Source organism: Poecilia mexicana, unplaced genomic scaffold (genome assembly GCF_051168715.1).
Source record: "Poecilia mexicana isolate PSO_F unplaced genomic scaffold, ASM5116871v1 scaffold_2, whole genome shotgun sequence".
Lineage (NCBI taxonomy): Eukaryota > Metazoa > Chordata > Actinopteri > Cyprinodontiformes > Poeciliidae > Poecilia > Poecilia mexicana.
The window spans coordinates 1,463,117-1,474,868 of NW_028263371.1; the positions used below are offsets into that span (position 1 = coordinate 1,463,117).

At 39.9% G+C, this 11,752-nt stretch overlaps 1 protein-coding gene across 3 annotated transcripts in view; it reads right to left on the minus strand.

Annotated features, from left to right (window-relative positions):
- Positions 1-11,346, minus strand: part of fat1a (FAT atypical cadherin 1a) — a 101,896-nt gene extending 90,550 nt beyond the window's left edge. For 2 of the 3 annotated variants that reach the window (XM_088008731.1, XM_088008729.1), the window contains exons 1-2: positions 11,188-11,346; positions 5,862-9,151 (exon numbers count right to left, since the gene is read on the minus strand). In XM_088008731.1, coding sequence (XP_087864857.1) covers positions 5,862-9,126 — 3,265 coding nt within the window. In that variant the 5' untranslated portion in view covers positions 9,127-9,151; positions 11,188-11,346. Of the gene's footprint in view, positions 1-5,861; positions 9,152-11,187 lie in introns of those variants that run through there. The other variant, XM_088008735.1, reaches the window with a different exon arrangement.
- Positions 11,347-11,752: the final 406 nt, after the last annotated feature.

Here is an 11,752-nt window from a genome sequence, read left to right on the forward strand (position 1 = left end):
TAACACTTCAAATGTTTGCGGCTTATTTTCAACAGACACATGTTTTCGAGGCTGTTACATGCAAAGACGGCTTTTCCAAGATTACACCTGACCTACATATAGCTTGTAGTGCTCCTGTGGCTTACTCTACAGCCAGATACTTAGCTTAGCATTGCATGATGAAGGCAAAGCTATAAAAAAAAAATCAGCATTAGGAGGACTGGGTTTAATAATATGTAAAATTATCACTTTTTTTTTCAAATAAAGGAACGTTGTTTCTCACTTTTTGATCAATTCAAGTCAACCTGCAAAAACCCAAAGTAAAACACTGTAAATGTATAAAGTAGAGGTAAGACGGAGTAAAGGTTTCGGGGTCTCTCCTTATTCAGCTCAGTTTGATGCATTCTGCCTTTGTGATCTCTGCAAACACTAAGGTTGACTGCGGCTAGATCCTTAAATTTAGCTCTGCTGCGACCGCACTCATCTGTCAACCACAAGATTAGTAGCTCATTTGCCGCCGTCAGCCCTTCAGACAGCAAATTGGTTGTTTTCATGTGAAGTCTGACAAAATGGCTTTAAGAGACATAAAAGGAGAAGGAAAAATAAGAGCTCATTTGGAAGCCAACTCTTCAGGACTCCACTGCAGTAGATCGACTCCGAAACTTAAAATTCGGAATTGTGGAATTGTGATTTATAAATCTAAATCTAAAAGAACTTTACTTATTCCTCAGGGGGTAAAGTGCTTGTGGTACAGCTGCAAATCTACAAACAAGAGAGACATAAAAAGTATGAAACTAAAATTATATTTAAATATTGTACTTCTATATAAGAATAGCAGTTATTGCACAAAAACTACTTCCTGCACTATTAGGCTGCACTAACTGTTTATTACAAGTCAATTTTCAATAAAGTTCCCATCAGGATAACAATCTTGTGTTTTTAATATTTAATTTTTTAGTGCATCAAAACTCAGAATACCAACAATTTTCTGTCATTAAATGAATCCACCAATAGAAAGTGGTGAACATTAAAAATAAATAATGTAGACAAATGGTCAGACGCAAAAATACTGATCTACAAATTCTTCCATGCCTACACATTGCCATTTAGTATTTTTAGAGGTGACAAGGTTCCCCACATTACAAAATAAGCTAAGTATATCAATCAAAGAACACAATTGAAACATGTTCTCTTGATTCGCTTTGATCAACAAACAGAAGGTCATATTTTTTACTTGTAAAATAACACTATTTTTTTTATCTAAAGGGTATCAGGAAACAGTATGAGAAGAAGTAAGTTGGCATATACACATAAATAATCTAGTAATTCTTTCATTTTTGGCTGAATTCAAACTCTTCCATCTGTCAAATAATGTGCAACTAATTGTTGTACATCAAATAAGTTTTTAAATGTTCGCAATTAAAATTATCTGGTTAAACCTAAAAGAAAACTAATTATCAGTGTCAACCAAGCAGAGCATGCTCTCAATGCAGGTCCGAACTCTACTGTCCAGTTCAATTTAAGAATTAAGCCAACTGATGCTGTTTGTTGATCAAACGTTTGCATGTGCATTGTTTAAACACTTTGAAATCATGCCACAGATTGAAAATGGCTTGAAGCAAACATATTTAGAGAAGCCTTGGAAGGTAAATGTGGTGTACAGCAGGGGAGGAAGCCATGATGAGACTGTGTTTAAATTAAAATGGCAATAATCCAGTGACCACAGAGCTTTTAATAATGGAGGGAATGTCTGGGAAAACAGTTGCTATTGGCTCTCCGGGCGGACTGATGGCAAGAAACCAGCAGAAGATGACGACAGCATGGAGAGTTTACTTAAGGCATGTCAATGTGAATTAAAATGAAATGTCCTAAAGATGACTTCATTTACAATGTTGAATCATTGTTAATGTTAATGTTCTTGAATAGTTAGATTGATTCAATTTATCAGGTTGAAAGCATTTTCACTCAGAACAGCGAGAAATGCCAAAAGACAGATTATTTATGAGGTATCATTAGTCCTGTGATGGACTGGTGTCCTGTCCATGGTGACCCCTGCCTCTCACCCGTTGACCTCTGGAGATGGGAACCCTGTGCATGTGTTTATGATTACACACATCCAAGTAAAAAAAAAAGATGGTGATACGTGTCTTCCACCGCTGCATGCTGGGAAACACATTTCATAGCTGGATGGTGTTTGGTTTTGGGCAGACTCTCTCAAAAAAAATTTATTGGTGTGTTTTTTTTGCTTTTAAATCATTCTGGTTAAAATTCACAACATGCAGGTGCGGCACCCAGTATATTACAAACACATATGGCTCCTTTAACAAACCTCACCCTTCATCTAGTTAAGTCTTGGGAGGGGCATCGCCACCTCGGCTGCACTTAGTTGTCTGCTGACCTCAGAAATACACCATAATAACAGGACCCAGCCCAAGACAAGCCTACTATTGCACCTCTTGATAATCACTTAATAAAGGCCTCTGAAATTAAGTAGATGATAACAGCTAGGGGCTTAGAATTTGTGTCTCGCTGCAGATTTGATGTTAGATGTGGCCTTTCAGTCTTGTGAAAGTGCCTGATCTGACTTCAAGGATCAAGGATAAAGTAAATTATGTAACATTTATAATTTCATCGTTCCAAAACTCATGACTTTATTCTGAAAAGTTCATTGTGTGTCACAAAAAAAAAAAAAAAAAACCCAGACAAATATGCTGATTTTGGCCACAGTTCAAGGAAACCTTCCAAACTTCTGCCAGCGTTGCTTCTCTTTCTTTGTCAGCAGTCCGATTTTCATGTGCAACAGACAACAGAATGCAGCTGTAGAAAATTGCTATTGTCCTTCATCTCCTTTGATGTCTTCACTTCCTGCTGTCTCGCTTGTCAAATAACATTTCTAAAGAGACATAAAACCGAGGCTAACCAGACAGAGTGTATGTTTGCAATCTGTGATGTCACACCATATATGCAACAGGTTTCAAATGCTGATTGGATGGTGATGGTTTCATCAAACCCAACAGTAGTTAAAATTTTGTCGCTTCCAAAGCAAAATAATGGTGAAATTTGCCATTTTTGTGTAGCACGTTTTGAACATTTAAAGGACTAATTTCCTTGCAGCTTTAATTTGGCTGTAATTAAAATGATAAATGGAAATTGTTTAATAATGTAGTGTGCAAACAGAGCAAAATTAACTAAGAGGGGACATTACAGGTAGCTAATTTCTCTATGCTTGGTATTGACTGGTTCATATAAATTTTGTGTTCTGTGTTTAACAGACAAACTGAATAATATTGGCTAACAAGCTAAATTAGCATGACTATTAGAATTACCCTACATCTCATAAAAAGACAATTGTACACTTCACTAGTGAGAGATTTTGTGCTTATTTTGCACTTTCTGGTTAAACTGAAAGTAGAAGGAAGTTAGCAAACTTCAAAGAAAAGTAAAATTAAAAGTTAATTCTGTGAAGACAAATATTTTAAAATCCACATAAAACAACTGATACAACAATATATCAGTTTCTTATTTGTTCAGTGACAACTTGCGCACTAAAGAGTGTTGCATATTCACTAGCATTTTCTTCATTAAATTTTTATGAGAATTTTGAGCAAACTCTTAAAATGTTGCAAATGGGGGAAAAGTGAGTTAAAACAATACAGTGAACATCTATCGCAGCCATTGGCTCAGGAGGTAGGGCTCCATCCCGTAGCTGGTGGGTTGCCAGTCTCGGGCACTTTGTCGCTGATCCACCTTACCTGTAAGACTACTACCTCCATTAAATATGGTGAATCATTTTCATTCTTTTTTGTTTGGTATTTTTTCCAATTTACCAACTAAAATAAGCAAAGTTTAAACAGATGCCATACAGAATCACTGCTTACAATGATGAACAGAAATTGTTTATAACTCTGAATTTATTCCTAAAAAATTCAGAATCAGCTAAAATATGGTCAGAACTTAAAGACAACCAGAGATTAGTACAGGGCTGAAAAAAGTCTAAATCTCTGATTTTGATATAATGTCAACTGAATAACCACAAAGTGGATTTTAATTAACATTATTGGGGCACAAAAAAGTTACATAAGGTATTGGTTAATTTACCTGCGTTCTGTAGAGAAGCACCATGATATGGGCTGATGACCAGAACTAAAAAAACAATATACTTTGTTTCCAGCTTGAGAACCGACCATAACTAACCTCTACCACGTCATGGTAATTTCCAATAAATTAACCTCAATTCTGTCATTTTGTCTTCTTACAGAAAAAACTGACTCTGCCAAGATCAGTATTGGCAAGTCAAAAATCAGACTTTGGTAACGAATCTTTAGATAGTGTCTCTCAGCTTTCTTTTGGACTTTACATTTATCAGACATGAAACAAGTCAATAGGATTTATATTTATATGATATACACAAGTCATAAGTACATTATGGCAATATTGAAAATTTATGTCCAGAAATAAAATGGTACAACACAAAAATCCTTTTTCTGATAATTGTCTCTCCAAATGTTCTCACACTCCAAGCTGTTCAGATGTTGGAAATGGCACTCAGCAATAAAAAAAAGTGAGGCCATACAGTCTCATTAGAAATCTTGTCTCTGTAACTCAGTACCTCATATGCCACAGTTTCTAATTTTGAACAGAAAGATTTTGTGATGAGTGCATAGAAATCCATTTCTATGCACACAAGTATCCAATAGCTAGTCCAAGGTTTACATTCCACAGCATCCATCTTCTTAAAACAAGATTGTGTTGCATTTTAGATATCTCAGAACAATCACAGAAACAATCACGAACAACCTGGAGTACTCAACCCATGCTGAATTTACCAGCTAGGTCTTTCCCACAGCGTTTCCCTGAAGAGACTTCCTGTCAACTTGTTGAATTATTCACATGCATCTCAATTGACCCGTAGGTATAAACCGTCTCTTAAACAGGTAAAGCAGCCAACTGATAAATTGCTTTTCCTGGCTTCCTTGTTGAGATGAACCAGCATGCACTTGCAAGTGCCAAGCCAATATATTATACATAAAGTTTCACTGCCTCATTCAGATATTAAATATGCATAGCAGAAAGAGAGCTTTAATTAAAAATAGAAGAAAAAGTCACTTTAAGATGTGAAATAATAATAATTAAAAAAACAAGGGCAGCTAAAGAGGTCCTCCATCTCTAGCTTAGGTGATCAGGGGTCTTATTAGCATTCCAGGCTGTATGTTTGGACCTAATTTGAGTCAGCTGTTGAAATCATTAAAGACAGCAGAGCATGTATTAACATTAATTTAGCAAGATCAATAAAATAATTCTTGCAATCAGCACTGTAAGAAAGAATAGAGTGTAGTTTGAGCTGATTTTCGTAGTCAAAACAAATTGAAAAACTTTTAAATCAAAATTGTTTTGAGAACCATCTGTATCATAAAAAGTTGGTTGGGGGAAAAAAAGCAAGTGAAATAACTGAATCTTTTTACAACCAAGGTAACTACACAGGAATGCACACAAAGGTCTGAGAAACAGCTGCTCCATCTGTTCCTGCCATCAGTTCTTTCACAAAAAGGAAAAAATGACTGGAATAAGAAACTAGCATGTAAAAGGAAACTCTTAGACCAAAGTTACACACAGGAAAACATGTCAAACTCAACTATCCAAACTTTCTTGAATGATGCACCAATAAATTGGCAACCGAAGGCAGGTTTACCCTAATTTGTTAATTGGCAGTTGATAAGTGAAATGCAGACAAATCTGATGTGTCATCCATAAAATACAACAAAACCAAAAGTACCACTATTTTCTGCCAGTAAATGAATCAACCAACACCATTTAACCATTTAGCTGATTGACTTTTCTTAGTTTAATAAATAGATGTAGATTTATATAACATAAACACTCACCAGTTTCTTCATCAATGGAAAAAATTCCTAAGCCAGATCCATCTCTTATGGAGTACCGAATCTCTCCGTCTCGTCCCGAGTCTTCATCTTCAGCTGAAACCGTCATCACAGAAGTCCCAATGAGGGCGTCCTCTTTTATAAATCCCTTTTCCACAAATGACCGGAAGAAAGGCCTGTAGAGGTTCTCATTCACGTCCACCACCTCCACCTCAATGAAACAGGTTGAGGACAGAGATATTGGCTTTCCTTTGTCTTTAGCCTTGGCTGTCAGGTTATACACCTGTTTGGTCTCATAGTCCAAATTTTGGACAATGCGAAGAGCTCCGCTGAGTTTGTCCACTTCAAAGTGGCCATCTCCATTATCAATCAGGCTATACCGTACTTGACTGGAAGCACCAACATCAGGGTCGTGCGCTTCCAGCCACATAATTACAGTACCGATAGGAAGGTCTTCCCTCACTTTAACACGGTAATTAGGAGGAACAAATTTGGGAGGATTATCGTTCACATCTTCCAGGGTAATTTTAAGTGGAACTGTGGACACCAACTGAGGCTCACTCACTGCCTGGTCTCGTGCTGCAATCTTCAAAACATAAAATGGATAGCGTTCCCGATCCAGCAGCTTCGTCACAGTCACCACTCCAGTTATCTCATTGATGGCAAAATGATCTGTGCCCCCTAAAATGGAGTACTTGACAATTCCATTGTCTGCCTGATCCCTATCTGTTGAGTCCACCTGGATAATTTCGGTTCCAACCGGTGTGCTCTCACTAATTTCAATCGAGTAGGAATCTTTCAAAAATTGAGGGCTGTTGTCGTTGGCGTCCAGGATCTTCACGTCCAACAGGCGTGAAGAAGATTTTTGCGGTATCCCGAGATCGTAAACGGTAATGTTGAGGGTGTAGTGGTCTGTCGTTTCGCGGTCAAGTGGAGAGTAAACCAACAGCCAACCGGTTTCCATGTCAACAATAAAACGACTTTCTGTGTCTCCCCCTGAAATGACATACACTAATTTTCCATTGAAGCCACTGTCTGGGTCTGTTGCAGTTAAATGAATGACCCGAGCTCCAACAGGAAGGTCCTCTCTAACTTCAACAAAACTTGGGAAAGACTCATCAAACAGAGGGGAGTACCGGTTGACTGAATAAATGTCCATGTAGTTATCCTCTGGCTCAGTCTGGCCGTGGATTTTGCTTCCCTGGAGCAGCTTCTCGGCCAGCATGGTGGCGACACCCGTTTCCACACATCTCACCTGGACGGGCTTGCGTGCTGTGATGACAGTTATGTTCATGGTCATTGGCCGAGTCTCATGCTCGCCATCGGTCGCAACAATCTGTAAACTATGAAACGACACTTTAGCCGCCTCCCCCTCACTAAGTGTGCGCTTCAGCGACAGCAGGCCTGAGTTTGGGTTCATTTCAAATAGATCAAGATCATTCCCAGATTTAATGAAGTACCGCACAAGCTGCAGTTCATCTGCATCTATGGCAGAAGCTGTTGTAATCTGCTCTCCCACCCCATGATCCCTTGGCACAGTGACCTCGCAGTCAATGTTTTCAAACAAAGGCTTATTGTCATTCAGGTTATTTAAAGTTATGGTAACCGATGCCTCCACCTCTCTTCTGAAAGGGGATCCCCAATCAGATGCCCTGACTTTCAGATTGTAAATCCTGGGCATGAGCTCATAATCCAGGACCTCTGAAGTGCTGATGACACCGGAAAAGTAGTCAATGACAAACGGCTGCGGACTCAGGTTGGTAATGCTGTAGGTCACATAGCCATTCTCCCCTTTGTCTAGATCAGTGGCTTTCACTGCTACCACACTGGTCCCACTAGGAACGTTCTCATCGACACTGGCCTTGTAGGATGTTTGCTGGAACTCCGGTGCATTGTTATTCACATCAATCACATCAACAATCACTTTTGTGGCTGCTTTCTTGTCACTTGTGATCACCTCTATCTCATATTGTGCCGAAATATCAGCATTGATTGGTCCTGCTGTGCTGATTAAGCCAGTATCTGCATTGATGCTGAATTTGTTCTTATCAGAACTGTGTTTAAAGGCATAATTCTGATGGGGATACCGTGGCACAGCTGTCACCATTGTCACAGGTGTGTGAAGAGGGGCAAATTCACTGAGATTGACTCTGTAGACAGCCTTTTCAAATACCGGAGGACCCTTTTGGAACTCTGCAGAGGTGATGTGTACCAGTTTAGCAGACGAAAACTGAGGTGGGGTGCCTTTGTCCTTTGCCTGTAAGGTGAGGTTGTATCCGAACGGCTGGCTGTCCCAGTCCACCTCCTTCACAGCTTTTATTTTATACTCTTTGCTCCCAGGGCTGCTTCTTACAGCCTTAAACTGCTGAAGCGGGTCACCGGCCACGACGCTCAGCGACGAGATCTCTCCGTTTGGTCCCAGGTCTTTGTCCTCCACCGTCACAACAGCATAAGTTGGGTCGTGATCTGCATCGGATGGCGACAATGTTACCGCGGTGATTACAGGCGCATGCTCATTAGCCTGCTCCACCCGCACGGTAAGCTTGGCCATGCTGCTGAAGCCGCTGCTGCCATACAGCTTCATGCCCCTGTCCACGGCCAGGATCTCCAGCTCATACAGCTTTGTCTCGGAGTAGTCCAGTTTGCCAGTGAGCGTCACCACCCCGCTTGTCGGATGAACGGCAAACATGTCCGTCCACTCTCTGAAGCTGTAGTAGTACTCTCCATTCGTACCGATGTCTGCATCAGTCGCCATGACTTTGGCCACACTTGAGCGTATGGCCGTGTTCTCTGGTAGAGAGATGCTGTAGGAGGTCGGCGAGAAGAGAGGCCTCAGGTCGTTGGTGTCCAGTACCTGCACCTTCACTCTCGTGCGACACTCCAAATCGGTGCTCCTCTCTGAAGCTTTGACAGTGAGCACATAGTGGTCTTTAACCTCCCGATTGAGAATGGCAGTGCTGCCTCCTTTGGTCCTTATTCGTAAAAAACTGAAATCTCCCAACAAGTAGTCCTCCGCTTTGAACAAGTTCTCATTGTCCCCAGAGATTATTTTATACCGTATCTCCCACGTTGGGTCCGTGACATAGATCCCCATCTTGGTGTGACTTTCCAGGTAGGTCTTAGCAGCAGAGTTCTCATATATGGTGGCGTTGTAAACAGAGTGGGTGAACTGCATGGAGGCAGCCCTCGCAAACCTTTGGCTTCCTGCGCAGCCAGAGAAGAGCTGCAGGAGCAGAACAAGCAGTGCTACTGAGAACTTCCCCATCATCGTACCGGGATCTTCACAGAGTCACCTGGAACAGAGCAACATCAGAAAAAAGAAAAAAAAATGTTAATGTCAATAGACAGAAGACATCAGCTGGGATTACAATTAAAGACAACAATTGCAAGAAACCAGACTGCCTTAAATGACTTAAATGTGGGCCAGGCTGGTGAGTAGCTTGATGGGTTCCATGTGGAAATAGGATGAAGCAGAGCAGCCAATCGGATGACAGATCTGAGCTGGCAGTGCGCCTATTATGAGCACATTGCCAAGATAGCAACCATGCATCCTTCTTGATGTTAAATTGAACTCAAATGTGTAAATCATAGCCAAAATAAACAAGAAGGGGTAAAATGTTTTTTCACAGATTTTACATTTTGGAATTAAAATAAGGCAGAGAACACCATTTATAGTCACTCCTGACTTTTAAAGATACAGGTTGTATGCATTTTCTTTTACTCTGATAAAATGTAAACTGAAAAAATAAAATATAAGCTGGGTAGTGAAGTGTAGATTTCCACTGCAGGATTTTATTCATATGATGATATTCATAAACATTATGGAGGATGAGCAGTTTCTTTAAACATTTTAATGTAGATTGTGGAGCACTACAGTTGCATTTGAGTTAAAAGTGGTTTCTAAATGATGGATGCAGCGGTGAAGGAAAGCACAACATTAGATGGAAAATTCATAAAGGATTATGAACAGAATTCTATTAATCAGTTTTTGTATACATTTGTCATTTGTATGATTACAGATAATGTAATCTGGCATATCCATTTTGCCCTGCTCCACTTTAAAAAACCACTTTGATGTGTTTGAGTGTTGCATAATTTGGTGAAAATCCATGCAAAGTTGCCACATAGCTCAAAGGTGTTACTGTACATAAGGAATATAAACAATCAAAAGCAACATGAAGACGCATTTGATTGAAACATGCAAGTTAAGAAAAAATAAATAAAGCCACTGCAATAAGGTCCCCAGCACCTTCTGTGATGTCATTGGAATTATGCATAAAAGCTTGACTATCAAGAAGAAATATTTTACAATATACATTTCATTTACAACAAAAGAGCAAAGCAAATATAGAAAATGTTCCTGTTCTGCAGGTGATAATCTAAATCTAAAGTGAATTTGATTTTACAGAAAGCTATCTAGGTAGCTGTAAAACTACAATATAATACATGCAGGCAAAAATTATTGAATAAAAATAAACAGAGGCGCTCTGTACAGCATGAACGGGTTAAAGAAAAATCAGCGCCGAGGCGGCTGGGAAACTGTTGGGAGCCGCTTTCCAGCCTCCCTCCTGGCTGTGTGGGAGTCCGTACAAAGACAAATAAAAAGCAAGACGTTGCCATGTCTGCGCAGGAATGCTTCTCATAAAAACCCTACATTATTGACTTTTGGCGTGTCACAAATTACTCTCGTAGGGTTTAGTTATTAAGGCTTTCAGCGGGGTTAATAAGTGACGCGGTATGCGAGCAAACGCACCTTAAATCGGAAAATACTCCCTGCAGGTATGAAAAGAACCATCTTGAGGAAGCGCATTGTGAAATTTTCAAACCAAGCACAGAACTTCGTTTCTTTTTCCAGTCCCAAAAAAAAGTATGTAATTTGAAGAAGTTGCTTGAATGCATCTGGCAACGAACTTAAACTGTTTTTTTTTTTTTTTTTTTTTTTTTAAGAAACAAAAGTTAGCAGTTGAAGATAATGAGTTAGGTGCCTGGAAAGTCTTTCATTTCTAACCCCATCCCCCAACTCTCCCCATTCACTCCTTGGAACGATGGCAGCCGAGCGCTGGGCAGAGATTTGCTTTTTAAAAAAAAGCCACAGCACAGGAGCAAACAGCGCATAAATCTTCCTCAGAGTGACAATATGTGCGTTTGTAATCTCGAAGTTGGAAATAAATAGTTTGTTTTGTTCAAAGCAAACTTCTGTGGAGAAGGCACGCAGCAGCGGTTGGTTTTCACAGCCCGAAGCTCACAATAGCGTCAACTTTTCTCCCACCTTAAAAAGATGCGAAAGCGGCCAATTAGGAGAAGCCCGTTACGATAGGAAACAACGTACCTCTCTTATTATTAATAATCTCGAAGATTCGGAGGTTTGACATGAAGTTTCTGTAGTCCAAATCTCCGCATGGTAATACGTGGACTTCTCTCCTCTCCGTTACTCCTTCTGCCACCAGTCGGAAGGCTCTGTTTTTTCCACGCTCACTAACTCGTCCTTTCTCTCTTCCACTTGAACCAATATCTCTCCGCGCTGCGCACGTCCGGATCTACTTACCAGGCTGGCAGCAGCAAGGCGCTCCGCCGGACCCGGGCGCCGGGCTGTCCCTGCTCAGTTATTATATTTTGTCAATTGCTAAACCTGTCAATTGCTAAACCTGTCAATTACTGCATATTTGTAATACATTTAAATGTGCATTTATTATGTGCTATTTTGAAAAAATATTTGGAGAAGGTGTTGTTTTCCATCTTTTAAAAAAAAGCCAATTTGTGATAACTGAATTAGTTAGGCTAACCAACTGACAACCAACCCTTTCTATGTCATCATTGACTTCATACTATTCAGCTATAAATGCACCCACCAACAGTCAAAGATTGGAATTGGCAAATTTTCCCTTGTTTGGCTC